Genomic DNA, 20179 nt, shown 5'->3' with positions numbered 1-20179 from the left:
AAATGATCATTTATTTGTAGTTATGTTCCTGGCCAACTGACAAATGCAAGTCTGGTATTATCTCTCTCTAATTCTGTTTTTGGTCTCTAACAACACCTGAGAGAAGGGAACTATGTCGCTCTTTGGCTGCTATGCTCTCCTATGTCCTCATGTTTCTAAGTTGCGGACTGTTAGAAAGATGATCAATCCGATCCAGGATCAGTATCGGGTGCCGATTTTGCTGTTATTTGCATATTGGACTGACATCACTGATCGATATTCCATCGGGCAGGCTTATCAGGTTAATCCAAGTCCTTAAGACCACATTCTGTTGGACTTCAATGATGCTGTTGAATGTATACTGTATAGTTTACTGTTGTTGCTGCAGCTTTATAATATTGCCCGACTTGATCTGTTCTGATAAGATTTAATCAGTCAGTCAGAATCAGTGTCGACAGATGTACACATACATGAATCAGAATCAGATTGGAACTCTTTCCGTCTTCCTGTACAACTTAAAAATATTTTTGGTGACTAATCCTGAACTGCAACTGACTGTTTGCTTGTGTGGGTAGCTAGCAGAGCAGTATCATAGAAGGCGGTGTAGGTTTGGAATTTAGCTGGACAAAACTTGTTTACATTTCCAAAGGATGCAGGTCAGGACAGGTCTAATTTATTCACTTTTAGGGAGGTGTCGGTGGAGAACAACGGTACTGCATTTCCCAGCTGGGTGACCTTTTTTTAGTTTGAGATATAGGACATTACTGACAATGCAGATTTCAATGAAACAACATCTTCAGTGCATCATAATATCTGTCAATCCATTGAGTAGTCATAGCAGGTTCCAAACTTGTTGTTGCATTTCAAAATAAGCTAGCTGCATGCAATTGGTCTGCATGAACCAAAGAATCAGGGTCATGGACTGTAAAGTGTCTACAAGGGAAGGTTCACCACTTCATGTCTGTCTCGCGAAGGTCACTTTCATCGTGGGAAACATGATCTTTTTGCCTTACAGTTAAGAGGGAAAGCAGCAAGGGTCGAAGAACAATATGAATACACTGCCTGCACCCAATGACCTGAGCGGCTCAGCCTGAGAATGATTTCATTTTCAGTGCCGTTTGTCGTGTGACTTTACCAAAAGAGGACGCCTGAGTTGTTCCTGTTGTTCCTTTAATGGTCAAGACAGACATGATGAATGACCACCGCGTCTATAAATGTGTCTGTTCTATTTTAGCTCAATCGCATCAACCTTTCCTGTGATCTCAGCAAATGCAACACACCCTCCCAGCCTCGCAAAACCATGAGTAATGAGATAAAGGGCATAAAGTAAGCAAACAGGGCAGGGCAATGTGGCTGGTGGGAGTTGTAGCAGGAGTGATAAGTGTGGATCCAGGGCTGCATTCAAAGTGATGCCGGGATAGAAAGAAAAACCTTTGGACCGAACAACGAGTCCTGAAATGTAGAGCTTAAACAATTTATCAAAAGATATTGGCTTATTGCAGATAGAATATATGGTGTATGTCAGCCAATAAGTTTCTAGAAAGTACAGTACATATATTTATTTGACATCATGTGCTTTTGAGAAAATAGTACTATCAGATATTTAGTTTGCAGATTTATCAGCCTCAGGAATTCGATATAAGACAGGCAGTCAATTTGGCTTTACCAACACAGATAATAAGGGGAATTTGGAGAAACTTACATCTCCATGCATGGTGCACCAAAGTCTCGATCAGTGTTATGTTGTGTTATGTCTGATTAATTGCTCTAAATATAATGTGCATATGATGCATGGCTTATCATCTTCACCACCACAGACACATGCATGACTATGCATAGGAGTGAATGGATCAAACGCTTCCTTGTTAATTTGCTTTTCTCAGTGTGCCAAATGCCTGTCTTTTAAATGCTCCAGAAATAGTGCTGGGTGTGCTCCGAACAACCAATCACAATACACACCTTACTACTTAAGAAAACCAGAAGAGGAAGGAAAACAGAGGTGTGGTGAGATGACTGTCCTTCAGCTGACTATCTGTGGACTCAGTGCTGTAATCTGGTTACAGACTGAGCCCAGTCAGCCTACACTGACTTATTACATAACACATGGGGAGTTACAGCTGAGAAGGAGGGAGGCTGCCATGGCTAAAGAATGGAGGAAAACCAAGCCCTTTACCCGGTTCTTCAAAAAGTTTCCCTCGGCTCAACGGAGCAGTACAATGGCTCTGCAGTACATGTACTATAAGCAGAATGAACCACTCCTATGGGATGTACTGCTTCAGTGCATTTTATAAAATGAATAAAGGCTATAGGGCTTAACAGTAGTAGACCCTAGAAATTGCATAACTGAGCATAGCAAGGCAAAAATCATTGTTCTATATAGTGTAATGTCATCCTACAGAGCTGGGCAATGCTTTCCTTACTGGCAATATTGTAGTTGTATTGACATACACAAATAAACCCATTTTGGCTTAGAAAATTGCTTGGGCAGTGAGGAATGAGCAGAAGATATCTCAGCCAATTTTGTAATTTTCTGCAACATCAGTTGTCTTCAAGGGCGACTGGATACATTATACAAACAGGGTATCGTAGCACACTATTATTTTCCAAAGGTTTGCATAATGCTAAAGCATACCATTAGCATGGCATAGTAAACACCCGCAGGTTTATACAAGGCCCACTCCAGTAAGAAGTCTGTGGTGCAAAATGAGTCCATGCTCTTTCCACTTTCTCAAAGTAAAAACAAATAATAATAATAATAATAATAATAATAATAATAATAATAATAATAATAATAATAATAATAATAATGATAATAATAAATGCATCAAACACTTTCTTTGAATAGCAATATCTATTAATAGTACAAATAATTATATTGTAAAATAACAAACAACAAAGAAGCAAATTAGTTCTCATCCAATCCTAGAAATATCAAAAGTGCAACAGCAACAACAATAATAGTTTAATTCACAAAAAAATAGAATAAATTCAAGTTTCGAAGTTTTGAATATTGTTTTATTAATGTCCTACTTGTATTATGTATACATCCGTTGTTGTTCATAGAGGAGAACACTAAAGCCTTTCACCTTTAGGTAATAAACAAAAGGAAACCACATAACATTTAAGATTCTGTTAGCGTGGCCTTGCTAGCCATTACTTCCTGTCCGGTTTGTAAACGCACCGCCTCACAAATAACCTTACTCAGCTGAACAGAAGTGCTTGACCAGTACTGAGCTTTTCAGTTCCGATTGGTTTACATCTAAAAAAAAATCAATAAAGTAAATTAGAGGGGGTGACCATTTCCCCTGGATCAAAGCAAAGCTGGTCATCGGAGGAAAATCAATAAAACTCAATGAGCTGCAGCAACAGAACATCCCGAGAACGATTGTTGACGTGTGAATTATAGGAACTAGTCGAGCGCTTCGAGTCCATTAGCTAAAAAAATGCTTCTCCAAGGGAATCCAAGAAAGCTTTTTGTCTGCAGTGGAGCAGAGAACCGTGATGCAACTCCAACAATGACTAGTTATCTTCTGCCCAAATAAGGACATTCATTATCTTCCACCGCTTGCCTCTGCCTGCCTACACTGTTAGAAGTGTCACACAGTACAAATGGGACTTGAAAATTCTGTTTTTTAATTTTTTATTAGCCTCCCTAGTCCCTACAAGGCCACATGTTTCACAAAAATTCCATAAGCAAGTGTATAATTATTATCAGTATAATTGATAACGTTTTGCAGTGTGAAGCAAGTAGCATGAAGGCTTGAACACCAGCTGTGGGCGTGTGTGTGTACAGTATGTGTAATGGGTAAGACAACACCATGTCTGAAAGCGCACACAGCTGATGTCAGACATTCCAAACCATGCATGCCCTCTCTCTCTCAGAGGCAATGCCGATAGAGAGCTGGTGGTCAGGTCCGAAAGCTGTCCAGTCATCACACAAAAATTTGCCAAGTCTAAACTTCCCCCGTCGCGGCCTCCCTATCACGCTTGCTGGCTCAGAAAAACATCCAAACCTGATCCATGTGAACTCAGTAAACCACCAGTCCCTTTTTTCTCCATGCGAGCTCAGGGCAAAATAAGGGATGGGAAGAAAAAAAACACAAGATCTACTTACAGACCATGAATTTGAGCTGTGTTTAATTGTTTTAAGTGTATAGAGACACGAGATGTATTAACCCTGTGAGCAAAGTTCATCTGAAAATAGTTCACAGAATCCGTGCAACACGAGGAATAAGACAAAAACACATTCATGGTGGATTACGTTAATTATTAGTATTGTTCACAAGGACACACTCCCAATAATGCACAGTACACACTAGACTGCTTGCCTTGAGTGATCTATCCAGGCTTCTAAAACTACATAAATAACAACCGTGTAAGCACAACGGCAGTACCAATGCATACAGAGAATCACCACCTAATTTCCAAGTAGCTAGAATTAGAGCAAACCTCCTGTTTCGGAGGGTCTAAAAATAATCCGTTCATAATCACAGTTTAAACATGGAAACACCGCAGTGTGCAGAAACATCTGACGAACAAAAATGTTAAACATTGGGAACCAAGAAGCTCTGGTAAATGCCTCAAGCCTTAATTAAAAACGATCATATATTGGTGATGTAATTTGCCCTCTCAGATACTCAAGTACCCGCCCCAAGAAAGGCCTCATTTCCATGAAGAAAAAAAAGACAATAACTTCCCTGAGGCCACACTGTTTTCAACACAACACCACAACAAGTATAGTTAGGGCAGACACTCATTTAGAGACAGGATGGGTTCAAGTGAGGTTCAAAAAAACAATCTTCCAGTGTGCTCACAATTCAGGTTGAAAAGGCGTAAAATGTTGTTTCGGAAAAGGGGGAAGGCTTCAGACAAAACATTCCTTTAGTCCATGGAAGACATTACAGTGTTTGGCTGTGGTACAAACAGCTGAGTGCAGCCAGCTGAAATGGGCAGTAGCTTTCGTTCTGAACACGAGTGTTTATCAAAGCGTCTGAGAGCTGATGTCATGGTGTAGCAGTGCGTGCGTACGTGCATGTAGCGGCGATCTCTGAATTCACTTTAGTTCCGTTTAATACTGCGGAGCATTCCAATGCCTGGAATGACAAACAAGCTTGCTCAGAATTGAATTGGACAAACAAGTTATTCAAATCACCAGAGGTCTAATTCTCCATAGATATACAGTGGCATTGCAACAACATTTATGTGTGCTGCCTGCCTGGTACCCACACATTTTCCTCTTAAACAGGATGTGTCTCATTTAGAGATAGTGGGGATTTATGGTTCATAAAGTCTCTATGATTTATTTATGAGCCAAGTGTCAATGAAACAGGTCTTACTTTAAAATATGCTAGGACTTTTCAGGTGTTTACAAGCACGAAACATGAACGTAAGTATGCTCGCGTTCACAGCGTTCCGAGTCGCTCCTTGAGAAAGAACACACTGTGCATTGCTCTAATAGGTCCCATAACCAGGAAGAATCCTAGTTATTTTTTTCAAAACATCAAAAGTTAAAAGGTGCAGTGTGTAATATGACATCAAGTAAGTTCTAGAAAGTTCTAGAATGCAACGCTCCCTGGGTAACCCCACCCCTTTCGAATAATAACAGAAGCTACAGTGGCCTTCAAGGACAAGAACAATTCTAAATTTTAAACAATGCACCATGACATTCCAACTGTGACACTTCCAAAATGGCGGTGACAAGGCCTTGGTCCAAAGTATGGCGAAATATGGACATATATGAGAGGTTTAAACCTGCAGTGTGTAGAATTTTGGGTTTTATTTCCTAGCAGACTTTGTAGAAAATAATTATAATATCCATAAATACGTTTAATTCAGTGCATAATAGCTGAAATTTTTTTTTAGATACATTTTTTTTTTCTTAGAAAGGTTCTCATATATGTCCATACCTTGGACCAAGGCCTTGGCGCCGCCATGTTGGAAGTGTCATAGTTGGAATGTCATCAGGTGCATTGTTTAGAATTTAGAATCGTTCTCGTCCTTGAAGGCCACTGTAGCTTCTGTTATTATTCAAAAGGGGTGGGGTTACCCAGGGAGCGTTGCATTCTAGAACTTTCTAGAATTTTATAGAACTTTCTTCATGATGTCATATTACACACTGCACCTTTAAGAGTTTAACATGTTGCCCTGTAATTTAGAGTATCAACATCTTAATATGAAAACCCTGTGGTAATCATGGTGTTTATACTTTGATCTCTGCCCTCCAACCCTTGCAGCATGCCTTTAGCCTTTCCGTCTGTTGTTGTTGTGGTATATTAAGCAGTCTATTAAAGTTGGCCTGGGAGCTTCCAAGTCTGAGCCCGCGGCATGTCAGTCACTGCTGCAGTCAGGTCCAGTAATCACCAGTCAAGGAGCGCTACTAATTAGCAGCCACATGAAGCATGAGGCTGTGGAGAGAGAGGGCTATACGGTCGGGGGCATAAGTGGCATTCCCACATTCCACACAGACTGACACAGACAACCACAATACGTTGAGTACGCTGTGTCACTGCGGTGGACACCTGAAACAGCAGGAAATGTAATAAGGGTATTTGATCCCACAAAATCGAGTGAGGGAAGTGGAAGCTAATCTGCCAACAATGCATTACTGTGTTTTCGAGATGTGACTGCACAAAATGAAAAGCCAAAACAAGACATTTCAGAGAGTGACTGCTGCGTAGCATCCAGTGCCGTGTGTTGTTCATCCGCTGAAGGACAGTAGCTCAGAGGGAGAGACGGATAAGTACGCTTGACTTGGTAAACATTATGTGTTGGCTTCAGTATGCCAGAAAGCTGTCAACTTAAACTGCGGACTGACTCTGCGTGAGAGGTCCTCGTTCAGCCCTGGCAGCCTCTGTATCGATTTTAAGCCTTTGTGAGGAAATACAAGCCTCTGCCTCCATCTGAACACTGCCCACTTATTTAGTAGCAATGAGTGGTGGATTTTGAACAACGAATTCATGTCTGAATGTGTGACATGATGAATCTACAGTAATAACTATGATTACAATAATCAAAATGTGTTGTTAAAATAGATAGACCACAGTGCTAATACTACAAGATGTGTGACATATTCAGATAAAATGAAAATTAAAGGATTTTTTTTTTAAATGTTCTGGGCCATATTTATAGATTCAACTATGAGGTTGTAACAAAAACATGTCGCTGGTTTAGCGATGATGCCACAACATCACTTTTGCTGCACTGTAAACAATGTGCTTATTCTTACATAATTCACATTTAAAAAAGGCAAGCGAGGTGACTACTGCTTTAATATGCATAACATTAAGCCTTGGAGGAGTGAAAGACATTTTCTTAGACACTAAATTCAACCTTAGGCTGTGCTGTGTAAACTTCAAGCGTTCCACTCACAGAACAAGAATGTGGGAAGAGAGAAAGTAGCTTGAAAAAAAAAATGAATATCAAAATAAATGCAGTTAAGACTCGCAGTTCTATGTTGCAAGACAGGACTAAATCAAATGTTCAAGATCTACCCGTGCTTAATCAGCCAGAATGTGTGAAGCCAACCAAGGCCAGCTCGATCTAAAGCCAGTGGCTCAACAAGCACCCGCCCCTCTAATGCTCATGTGAAGGCCCACGTGCTGCGGGCCCTGTTCTGTACACAGCAGGGCGACTTCACGTCACTCCCTGTGTGATGTCATGGTGGGTGACAGGCTCCTCATCAGGGCAGTGTGTGTGTGTGTGTGTGTGTGTGTGTGTGTGTGTGTGTGTGTGTGTGTGTGTGTGTGTGTGTGTGTGTGTGTGTGTGTGTGTGTGTGTGTGTGTGTGTGTGTGTGTGTGTGTGTGTGTGTGTGTGTGTGTGTGTGTGTGTGTGTGTGTGTGTGTGTGTGTGTGTGTGTGTGTGTGTGTGTGTGTGTGTGTGTGTGTGTGTGTGTGTGTGTGTGTGTGTGTGTGTGTGTGTGTGTGTGTGTGTGTGTGTGTGTGTGTGTGTGTGTGTGTGTGTGTGTGTGTGTGTGTGTGTGTGTGTGTGTGTGTGTGTGTGTGTGTGTGTGTGTGTGTGTGTGTGTGTGTGTGTGTGTGTGTGTGTGTGTGTGTGTGTGTGTGTGTGTGTGTGTGTGTGTGTGTGTGTGTGTGTGTGTGTGTGTGTGTGTGTGTGTGTGTGTGTGTGTGTGTGTGTGTGTGTGTGTGTGTGTGTGTGTGTGTGTGTGTGTGTGTGTGTGTGTGTGTGTGTGTGTGTGTGTGTGTGTGTGTGTGTGTGTGTGTGTGTGTGTGTGTGTGTAGGGGAGGGATTACTCCTGCTGTCACCGGATCAACAGGGCGCGGTGCCCATGTCGTCTAGTCTGCACAGGAAACTAAAGGCTGCTCCATTATGGCAAAAGTCATGATCGGCAAAAGTCATGATCGCAATTATATTGATATTTTGAGATCATGATTATTGAACTACAGTAATTACATTGACTTTGGAAACAACATGGATGTAGTAACTTCTTTAGATATGTATTGGAGAAGCTGTCTTTTTACAATGGATTACATAAAAACCTGACCTGACATAAAAAAAACATTATCTTGTAAAAAATAATTTTATCATAATGATTAGAACTCCAAATAGTTATTGCAATTAAAAATCAATTACTTGCCCAGCCCTACAGGAGACCACACTTCTGTCCACAGGGTAAAGTGGCATCTAAAGCTCGTTATTCACCTGCCAGGAGGTTTTCAAACCACTAAACAAATGTTGGCAGAGTTCAGAGGGTGAATATATCAGTTCTACCAGCGCCACTTTGACAGGCACAAATACAAGCCAATGTAACCCTCCTCTAGAGCCTCTGTTAGGTTCCATATCCATCAACTACCAGGTGTTGTGAAAAAATGACTTAGAATTTGAAGTAACTATATTACTTGGGTCATACTAGGTTGGAATCAATTCATTCGTCAGCTTTACAAGCACCACATTGATGTATGAATGTATATAAAGCAACAAAGCAATTTATATAAAGCAACATTTTCACAGTGGCATATAGTTAATGTCTGATAATATCTTGGTATCCTTTGTGTGATAAAAATGTTGTCATATCATGATATCACTAATACTGCAATTTAGTTTATGAGTATGGTTACAGCAGCAACAAGCATTGCTGATATCAAAAGTAACATTGCTACCGAAAAATATACGGAATAAAGTGTGTAAAGGGGTTTGGATATTCAAAGTTAGGTCTACAACAAAACAATAGTAGCTTTGTTCTTAAAAATGTAAGAAGATGATGGCACACTTAGCCAATAAAACAAACCTTATTCACCACATTTCACAATTATATTGGGATGTTTTAAAAGGCAAATCACCCAGCCATACAGCAGGTGCATTGATTCAAAAAGTATCTTTAAATAATTGCACATCTGACCAACAGTAAAAAACAACAGAAGTCACACGCAGGGACACAATAGACAATGACAAATACTACATCCTAAAATGTAAGACCTTTTCAGGTGTGTGTGTGTGTGTGTGTGTGTGTGTGTGTGTGTGTGTTATTCACCTAAAAATGTAAGAATAAGTACATCCCTTTTTGATGAAGTAAACATGTTATTTAGATTTGTATAAAGAAAATGTACAAGAACATTTGCACAGGACAGGACAGATAAAAGTATTATAGCAAGAATATTACATGATCAATTCCCTACCCTGTACTGTAGAGGAGGCAAAGATGGTGTGCATAAAGTAATTGATACAGTGAGCTCTCATTACCATAGCTTCTCCGGTGGGAGTGGTGTCTGATGCTGTCTGGGACGATGGCTGCTCAGTCATTTGGTATATAAGACTATATATTTATTTCCTCATATAACCGCCCCACCCTACTTTATAGGCTTATTCTATTGTCGTCAACCGTGTCAGTCACCCTAATAGAATCCCAAAGCATTCAGTGTATGTTGACTGTCCACACACAGCATGCTGTTCCAGGTGGATGCCTCAGTTCTAGGTCTCTCCACCCTGACACAAACAGCCCCGGGCGCTGGCTGGCTGGCTGCTGTGTCACAAGACTGGCAGGCAACCAGCCGTGGTGCTGGGTAGGAGGGTAGGTGGGAGGGAGGGTGGGGCTCCAAAGAGTTTTATGAGTAGCTGTCTGGACACAGAGGCTTCTTGGAGACAAGCCACCTATTGATCCCTGCCTCAGTGTGGCAGTGGAGGGGGGTCGGGGGGGGGGGCGAGGTAGTTTTCTCTTTCTGTTCCTGTCTCTGTCAAGCGATGCCACTTAGGAATAGGAACAGGGACAAGAACACTATGTTTTGGCCTGTATAGTAACAAGATTTATGATATGTCATGTATTTATCTTGACTTGAAGTTAAGTAAACTCTGCAAAGTATCCTTTAAGATGCAGGTGCTATAGGCTGAGGGTGCTTTCAAACCTGCCGCGTTTGGTTTGATGAAATTAACTCAAGTTTGTTTCCACCTTTGGTTCGTTGGCGCAGGTGAGAACACAGCAAATCGTACTCAGATGCGCATTGCGCACCAAAAGCGGACCTAACAAGCGTACCGAGACCTTGTTGAAGAGCTGGTCACGGTACGCTTCCAAACAAACTCTGGTGCAGTACGTTTGTGGTGAGAACGTGAGCGGACTGAATGGACCCAACAGCAGGAAGCACTGACTATTGTTTGCAATAATTGAGCTCCCGTATTCAGTTACACTACGCTTTATGGGATGAGGTAGATGATCTATTTTCTCTAAAGCAGTTCAGGAACTATGTTATTGCTCCTGGCCCCAGACACATCTGACCAATGACTGAAATGAATGTTCTCACGTAGCTTATGTCACTGAAATTTGGATCACTTCACCAACTGATTCGGACCAGAGGAAACGATAGGTGTGAAAGAGAACCGAACCTGTTGAAAAACTAAACAACGTATCATACTCACATCTGGTGCGAACCAAGGAAGTGAACTAGAAGTGAACTATCAGATGTGAAACAGCCTGTTGGCTCCATCTTTATTGCCCCGGTCCAGGCTGAGTGTACACACTGCAAATAACGTGGAACATGTTTGCTTGACACAAGAGTAATGGGTTTGTCCTACTAACCTGAAGAGGCCCTCATCCGCTTACTTATTAATCTGTCCGTGTTTGAGAGACCCTATGGGGAATGCCTCCACGGCCAAATGGGCCTGGCCCTGTAACTGACACTGGATCCCTAATGCACACACACACACACACACACACTTAGCGAGCAGCTGTTTTGGGGGAGCCCGGCGAAGAGACAAATTTAAATTTTCATACCCTGTGCATTGCTGAAGCAGCATGGTAGCCCTGTGAAACACTATATCCACCTAGGCAGTCATAACAGCCACAGCCGCCCAGCAAAAAAAAAAAAAAAAAAAACTGTCGGTAAGATCCATGGTAAAGACATTAAGGATATGAAAGATAGTAACACAAAACCTTTGAGCGAAGTAATACCCCAGAACACGTTTACAAGTAGAAAGCTGTATGAAACCCTAAACGGCACAGTTTTAAGTTCATTGCTGCTCTAACCTCCTCCACTGTGAAATGAAATGACTTTGCGATGTGTCACAGCAAAACAGTGTGCCAATAGTCCCATTGCCACCAGGTCCTGCTAATTAGCATCTTCGAAAAAGATAGCTATAACAAAAACCATTTTTCCCACAGGCATTACAAGTGCCTACACACATCACTGATCATTTCAAATAAACAGTGAAAACATTTAGCCATTCTCTTTTATCACCCGGTGCCATCTCGCCTGTATCACTTTCAGAACGAGGACCGTACCGTAAAGTGCTTACTGCAGCCTATTTGAATGCTGTCGGAGATCTCTATAGGATAAGCTGCAAACTGCAAGCCACACATTTTCATTGGGGATGAATGCAAATCAAATGGTTCAAAACGAAAAATCAAACCGCAAAAGCTCAAAAAGGGAAACAAGAGGCTTTAAAAAAAACATTCTGTGTGTCACTGAAGGCAGGTTTGTTGCGAGTGGATTTAACCGCAGGTTGTTTTGTGCATTGACCGACAGAGCCATTCAAGCATTCACAAACAGTAAGACCCACGGGTAAGCTCTTGCCAAAGGTGCTCAATTGTGTTTTTGTGTTGTGTCGAATCTTGAATGTTAAAAATAAATATAATATACTTATTATTTTTGATGTATTCCTTTTACACCCTTCCCTTTTGGAATCTGCATATGCATAGGGAAGGATGCTACACACTACACTTAAAATACTCTCCCCAGGAGCTCACTCTCTCTGTGTGTGTGTGCGGCTGCCGGCTGAATGCATCAATATGTTCCTTGAAGTGTTGACGACTTGCATAACGACGCCTGACAAGTGCAGCCTCACACACACCCTGCCTGAGACTGTGCATCGGAGTATGAACAGCTTTTTCATCTTTCGAGTCGCCGTGCATGCATGGAAACTTGAATACATTGATCATCCAGAGAGAGAGAGGGAGGGGTACAATGGGGACTGGTGGAACAGACATTCCTACCAGCAGTCATGTGTAGTAGAAGCCGTAATAACTGCCAGTAACGGGATAATTGTTTCCATTTATAATAAAACAAAAGCCGATAATGTAGTAACTGGCCTATAATGTAATAACATTTCTGAACCGATAACACAGAACCAATAACATAATCACTTTTTGCCTAAACATTATTGGCTAACTGGTTGTCACATTATTGGTCTTGTTCTAAGAAATCCTTTGAAAATGTAATAACTGGAGGTGATAATGTAATATGCTTTAAAGGGACACTGTGTAACATTTTAAGCAATTTATTAGCTAAAATCAATATCCTCATTCATAAATATGTCCTCATTGGTGTAAAATCACCTCTGCCAATAATCTGAATTATCCTCCTGAGCATAGAATTACAAATAGTAATACTACATTTTGTACATTGAGCAGGCAGGTCTTATGGAGGAATCCATGTTGGTTGGAATGTCATCAGGTGCATTGTTTAAAATTTAGAATTGTTCTTGTCCTTGAAGGCCACTATAGCTTCTGTTATTATTCAAAAGGGATGGGGATACCCAGGGAGCGTTGCATTCTAGAACTTTGTAGAACTTTCTTGATGATGTCATATTACACACTGCACCTTTAATCACTGCATTTAATTTTAATCTATTGGCTATATAGTACCACACTTCCATGACACTTACCCTTACTATGGTAACCTGCCAATAATAATAACGTATTACATCATGGGGCAAAAAGTGATTACGTGATGGGTTCAGAAATTGTGTTCCGTTATTGGCAAGTTACATAGTCAGCTTTGTTTACATTTAAACCTGAAAAACGATGACATTACTGGCAGCTACAATGTTTAGTAGCCATAAGCTGGCAGTTCCTTCCAACTTTCCACACAGTGACTGATCAACAGTGTTCTTTGCAGCCGTCAGACAGTCGTTTGTGTGTCTTCGCATTTCAAATATCATCCTACACACACACGCGCACACACAGCTACTGGAAGGAATGAGTGTAGGTGGGAGGGCTGGATGCATTTCATTTTTTCTTTTTTTTAAGCATAGGCTATGTCTTTTTAACTCAAATAAACAGTCCCCATGGTGGGCCAAGTGCAGCAAACAACTTGTACCTCTTGTCAGACTTTTTTCATGCCGACTGTCTGGTGCTGGTGTCCTCCCCACAAACAAAAGAGCCAACACACACACACACACACACACACACACACACACACACACACACACACACACACACACACACACACACACACACACACACACACACACACACACACACACACACACACGAGCCTGAATTATTCAGGGCAAAGTGTAACGCAACCCCTCTCTCATCGGGGTGACGTAGGAAACAAATGAAAATAAAAAAGTCCTAGTTTCAAAATGAGCATGGAAAAACTGAACTCAATGACCAGCCAGCGAGTCCCAGCTATCTGGCACAGAGTTTTTTTTAGGAAGAAATGCCTTCGCCACCACTCAACGTTAGCCTTATGAAACCTTTCGTTTTTTGGTTAAAAGGGACTGGAAAATACAAGTGAACAGTTTAACCTAAGCTGGCGCTTTAAGTAAATGTTACATCACACATGCACCTTAAATAAAGAAAACCGGGCTCAGAATAATCTGGATCGTGACTGGCAGCTCTTGGAAAACTAAAAGCCATCTCTCATACAATGTAAGATCATGTTCAAGAAGCAAAAACATAGGCTAACCGACAAAATGCAAATGTAGAAATGACCTCCCTTTCAGCAAAACTTTAAAATGCTATTTTTATTTAAACAAAAGAAGCACCGCTAATAGTTGACAGCTCATCAATTCAATGCTATGTTCAGCGACCAATTATGTTCAACTAACCTGCTCGCCAATATAAATAGACGCATATTATTGCAATAGCCTACTGATGATGGCTTGCCCTAAGTCTTTACTCCGAACCCGCTATTATGGCTACGACTATTCTTCGAAACAAAAATATCAACGAACAATACACATGCTTACATAAACGCATTTGAGGCGTTCAAACGCATGGGGTTCATGCACGGTTTACACTCAGCGCAATAACTTTATATCTGACGTTATAATGCGAAATAATAAGACATTTGAAGGGGGAACTGCCGTATGTGTGCACCGACTCTCATCTCAGAATATTTGTTTATTTTTCAGTAAGTGTAGCGAACCGTAACGTTTGGCTAGCAAGTGGCTACTTCAAGCCTGGCTAATCAGCAGCTAACGTTAGCTTAGTATCCCTTTACTGCTTACCTTGAGCACCCTCGCAGATGTTTTTCTCATCGTCCCATTTAGTTTCCCAGCAAGTACCAACTTGTGAATATCATGTAGCTTTCGGAGAGCAACAAATCCTAACTTTTTAGCATCTTCATTGGTGGAACTAGGCGTAAAATCCCAAACCGGACCACCACCGACAAAGTAATTTCTCCACCACTTACAACAACAACGTCAACCGAAGAATAGAATACGCCCCCTCGGGAAGAAACAACCAATGAGCGAGGAGAGTTCGTTTGATTGACAGGTAAAAGCACCAATGGTCATTCTTGTCGACCATGACTGATGCTCTCCACCAGAGTAAACACCAAATGAGAACCACAGCGTACAAAGCATTTGCTTGCCAATTGGCTGTAGGAACATAAAGGGGCAAGGGGGTTCAGTCCAAGTAGCCTATGAGTGTGGCACTTTGTCCAGAGTGACAGGTGCTTTCGAGTTGACAGAATGGCAGGGGCGCATTATTGCCCCTGGGTGAGGTCATCTGGGATGATGTAAAGCCTACGTCATTAGCAGTGCTAAATAAAACGTCAAGTCACACACACAGAACAGGGCACACAATTTACAATTTAAAAAGTTTAATTTTACCCAAGTTATATAAAACAAAAGACACTCCAATACAATAAAATGCACGTAACATTGAGCAAACTGAAACAACATTTTCAGGGAATCATGAAACATCTGCATGTACTACAGCTAACAAGTTGAGTGTTGAAAGGAAAAACATTTTCACTGATGGAGCTCAATGGATATCCTTCTGTTGCATTGTAAAGCAGCTTAAGCAATTTGCAAAAAAAAATGCTGCTATCAGGCCAATTAATTTATTCAGTTATTTATCTCTTAAATGAGAGCAATTCCACACATCAATATGTGAAATGTGCACATTAAGTTGTGCAATATTTGAAATTACACAACGTAACGCGATAACAACTGTCACCCAAAAGATATTGTACAAAAACTCAGAAATTAGCCTTAATGAGAGGACTATGAATTGACTATCAAAGTGACGGACAACTCCTGGTGCCGAAGACAACGACCAAACTTAACGCCTCCTCCTGTCTGGACTTCTGCTGCGTCTACGTCCGCCGGTCCTGTTAAAGAAAAAAAAAATAGTTAAATTAAAACATATTAGAAAAGCTACATTATCAACATCAAAATTGGCATATAACACAGACTGACAAAGTGCAACATGCAAAATGTGGACACCACTCTTTTTACCGTACATTACTGACACCATGTCCAAACACAACACCTAAACATTAACCATCCTCACCTCCTCTTGTTCTTGGGTGGCCCTCTGACGAATCCCCAGTCAACACTGATGGGCTGTCCCATCATGTCCTGAGCGTTGAGCCCTTCCATGGCAGCCTGGGCCTCTTTGTACGTCTCATACTCCACCAGAGCATATCCCTACAGACAGTTAACAGGACAGCATGTGAGCTATTGCTTAAAATTAACAACACAGTGCTAGAAACAGAGCTACTAATCACTCAATCCAATAATATACTTGACATTTGTAATGGCCTGGCACAAAACCACATTGTTGAATCACTGGGCAAACACATTTTACACTTGGCACAAAAGCTTAGCCAAGACTGTACATTTTATGTATCCGAAGCATTGAGAAGATTAGCAATAAATGTATAGGATTGTTACTACATCATGTGAATCTTCAAACAGCCTGTAATAGAAATTGACAGTCTCCGTGCTTGACTGAAAAGACTGGAGGCAGAGTTTCAAGCCAAAGATTCTTTGTTCTTACTTTATAGTCTATTCAATGCTGCCACCTTGTGGCCTGGAGAGAAAAATGTATTTTAGTTTTAAATGATCAGTGTCACTTGCAATACCAATGGGGAAATGGTTGTGTTATTGAACTATCTTCTCAAAGATGCAACTTATCAGAACCTGGTGGCAATGGGAGTATTGGAACAGTAAATGAGTACTGTGTGTACCATACTGCAGAGGGGGAAAACAGACTCATTATAGACCCTGCAAATATTTGTAAAACGTCTGACAACTTGTTCGGTCTATCGAGGCACTTTCCCCGCCATAAAGCGTACTAAAAACGAGACTATGGATTTGGATGACAAATGTGATGTATTTACAAACAACCATTAGTGAGTAGCAGCGACAAAATGGTTTACTTGTAGAGCTAAAGCAAAGACTGGCTTCAAACAGAAGGGTTCTGGTTTGGTACATAACACATGACTCCATATATCAGTCAGGAAGGACAAAAATTAAGCATTTGTTGTTTTAATGTGACGTTCCTCAAAAGTGACATTGTTTAGTGTTAGTGTATGCAGCTTTACCATCTCTCCAATTACTAGCACTTAAGCAACAACTAGAGGGATTTAAAGAAGCTACGGCAGATGTTCAATTTTCTGGTTGAGTCAACATGCTGATGGAGCTCCTATCAGGGGACTGTCAGCAAACGCATACAAACAATGATTAAAAAACAGACATTTGGTTCGTTGGATGGCATTCTGTTGTACATTGAATGGCCAAACAAGTCAGTTGCGCAAATTTGCGTTGTGCAAACACTTGAAGGGCACAGTTGCAGACAGTACTCGCTGGAAGGTGAAATTAATATTGTGCACAAAAACAACCACCAAAACATTATTAAACCAGTATATATATATATAGCGAATTAGCCACAAGAAAGGTCTTCAATAGAAAACCATTTTGATCATGTCAACAAGTGTACTGTATCTTGGTAGGCCTAATTAGACTTTATTAAACTGCATATTTTTGCAGGGGAACTAGGACATTGAACATGTGAGTACTTGCAATGTTGAGGCTGAAATATTTGGCTCAGCTTACGGGAACATTGGTTATTTTCTATTAGAGTAATTGCATATCCCGAAGGCTTTATAACCTGCCCTTTAATCTGCAGGAGAACAACACGTACAGTTCAACATTAAAATAGAAAAATCCTTGGATTGTTTGAAAAAAAAAGCTGTACTTTAAAAACCTGGTTATATTTGACAGATCGCATTAGAAACCTATTAGAGAGAGCAAGTGGCCTAGATGCTGCAGCAATGAAAAAACCCAAATGAACCGTAACAAGTGTGCATCTTGAAGGACACATAGAAACTCACAAACATGCTAATGCATTTCTATATCCGTCTCACCTTGAGGTAGCCTGTTCTGCGGTCCAGGTTGAGATGCAGGTTCTTGATTTCGCCAAACTCTGAGAACTTGTCGTGGATGTCTTCCTCTGTGGCCTCCTCATGCACACCGGTCACAAACAGGATCCAGCCCTCCACAGCTGGGACAAGGCAAAGACAAGAAGGGGCATTTGGTTAAAAAATAATAATAATAATAATCCAAGTAGCAATTTTAACTACATTAAATAATAAACCAAGTCTTGGATCACCAAAGCTCCTATGTATAAGCTATAAACACTGGTCAAACAATATAAATCCCAGTGAGCTGCAGTTTGTGCCTCCCTCAATATTAACATTATATTTGTGTCACACAGCATCGCGCTGCCACGTTCTCCAAAGCCACTTCCAGAATGATCAAAATGCAAATAAAAACATGATGTCCACTGCGCACACACACAAAATACATAAGACGTTGTAAAGCCGCTCTCATTCTATACACTACTTTACTTAGTGTATGTCCATGTGTGTTCATGTATAAAGTAAGAAACAAAGAAGATGTAAATTCTGACTGCAATCATGGGGAACAACATTGGAGACAGGTTAAAAATATGTTGTTAATGTAAAGGCGGCAGAATTTACTTGATCTTTTTGAGCTAACAAAATGTAATGTCCTGCTGAAAAATGACATTGGCAAGAGCGAGGCCAAAAACTGTTGAAAATAAGACGGATTCATAACTTTTTGTGAATTTGTATGACCCGACTTTATTTGCAAACGACAGAGAAAGTAGGGACTTGGTAAATCACAGCGTCCCTTTTAGGGTCACAATGCCCAGCACAGACTTTATTCAATTACTTTACATTTAAACCTAATCATATTTTTAATGCAACACTTACATCTCTGGGGGCCAGGCTCGTCACCGTCCTGTTCCACAGTATCATAGTCCTCTTTGATTCTGGACCTGGCTCCTTCCTCTGAAAACAGCAACAAAGAAACATCAGCTGGGTGGCAAGATAAGTAGTGAACTAATGTGCAGTTTAACTAGTGTCCAGAATGATGCTTTTTCTATGGTTGTGTTTTTTTTATATTTTCCGTTGGGTTAGAGTCAATTGTTATGTGTCAAGTGTGGTTGTTGAAGTTTGTATGCTCTCTTTATGCAAAACAAATTGCCCTAAGGACAAGGTTTCTAACCTATCCAACACTACTATCGTTTGTAACTAAGCAAACTGCATTAAAACAAGCTTCAGTAGGAGAATACATGAACCCATATCACGAGAGTGGTTAGACTCACCTGATCCAAAGCCTCGTCCTTTCCTCCTCTTGGCCTTCTCCTTTAACTTGTGGATGCTCTCTGTTGAAGGAAAATTTAACAAGTTGAAAAAGACGCATGCTGCTACAACTTCTGCTGCGCTACCATAGTTTGCAAGTAAGAAAATAGCTACTTGGATGCAATAACAACTCTGGATAGATTTATAGATGTTCGCAAACTATAGCCATACTTAAACACAGTACATGGATTAGACAACACGTATGAGTTGTTAGTGTTGACCAGTCTAGTCAGTGTATCCTACTTTTAGCCAATAGCTATAGAGGGACAACTGCTAGCGGTGGTTAACAACATTTGAAGTTTCAAAACGTGTAAAGCACAATATAAAGATATGCTACACATCTACCGAAACCTTTTTGTCCTTAACATTTTTAAATAACAACGACCTAATTCGCTTACAAAGACAGTTTGAATTGAATGAACAACTGCGTTGTTAGCTTCTAAATTAGCCTGTTAGCATTTCTCAGGCCTACTACCACGCAGTAAGCGTTTGTTGCCATTTCAAAACATACACCTCCCTGTTTACGGATCGTTTGAACGCGGGGATAATGGATCGTCTGCTACCCATTGTTATGAATCTTTATAATATTGTTACCATCACCATCCTCATCCATAGGAAAGTCCTCGCCTCCCGCTTCATGAAGGTCCAACACGTCCGCCATGATGTCTGTCTGTGTGTGAGTGCGCGCTGCGGACCGACGTAAAGCGGGTACGTATACAGTCTATGGTGGCGCATGTTGCCAGGTTGCGAAAAATTAAGCAAACATAAAATCCTATGGAAGTGTATGGGAGCCCATTTCCGCCAGTAAGAAAAAGATACCAATACAAATAGCATAAAAGCATTGCCTTGATAGTAAAAATCACAAGTCATAATTATGAAATAAAAAGTTGCAAAACACACACACACACACACACACACACACACACACACACACACACACACACACACACACACACACACACACACACACATATACAATGCAAAATACAATATTCTATTCTACTGTACAGTAGGCCTATTTTATTCTACTTTTTTACTTTATGATATTGTATTTTATTTATAGTTGATA

The 20179-nt window shown here is 40.8% G+C and overlaps 2 protein-coding genes across 3 annotated transcripts in view; both read right to left on the bottom strand.

Moving 5' to 3' along the window:
* otud7b (OTU deubiquitinase 7B) overlaps positions 1–14764 on the bottom strand; it is a 36509-nt gene extending 21745 nt beyond the window's left edge. The window contains exon 1 of the mRNA XM_080039861.1: positions 14660–14764. The gene's annotated coding sequence lies outside the window, so the exon portion shown is untranslated. The remainder of the gene's footprint in view (positions 1–14659) is intronic.
* Positions 14765–15238: 474 nt separating this feature from the next.
* On the bottom strand, positions 15239–19828 carry rbm8a (RNA binding motif protein 8A). Of its 2 annotated transcripts, none has more exons than XM_080040039.1 (6): positions 19705–19828; positions 19074–19133; positions 18679–18756; positions 17809–17945; positions 15951–16087; positions 15239–15768 (listed from the first exon to the last, which is right to left on the bottom strand). In XM_080040039.1, exons 1-6 carry the CDS (start codon positions 19769–19771, stop codon positions 15720–15722), a joined length of 528 nt encoding a protein of 175 aa, XP_079896165.1. In that variant the 5' UTR covers positions 19772–19828; the 3' UTR covers positions 15239–15719. The 2 variants fall into 2 exon arrangements, with proteins under 2 accessions (XP_079896165.1, XP_079896166.1); XM_080040040.1 differs by having other exon boundaries at positions 19711–19807.
* Between the last annotated feature and the right edge of the window lie 351 nt (positions 19829–20179).

This window comes from Ammodytes marinus (genome assembly GCF_949987685.1).
Source record: "Ammodytes marinus genome assembly, chromosome: 13".
NCBI lineage: Eukaryota > Metazoa > Chordata > Actinopteri > Uranoscopiformes > Ammodytidae > Ammodytes > Ammodytes marinus.
The sequence above is the reverse complement of the archived record's forward strand: the minus strand, read 5'-3'. Positions and strand labels throughout refer to the sequence as shown.

Coding starts and splice junctions, on each gene's coding strand:
- rbm8a (XM_080040039.1), bottom strand. CDS start 19,771: ATGGCGGACGTGTTGGACCTTCATGAAGCGGGAGGCGAGGACTTTCCT. Junction 18,757..19,073: donor AGGACGAGGCTTTGGATCAG/GTGAGTCTAACC, acceptor TGCTGTTTTCAG/AGGAAGGAGCCAGGTCCAGA. Junction 16,088..17,808: donor GCAGAACAGGCTACCTCAAG/GTGAGACGGATA, acceptor AACTGTCTGTAG/GGATATGCTCTGGTGGAGTA.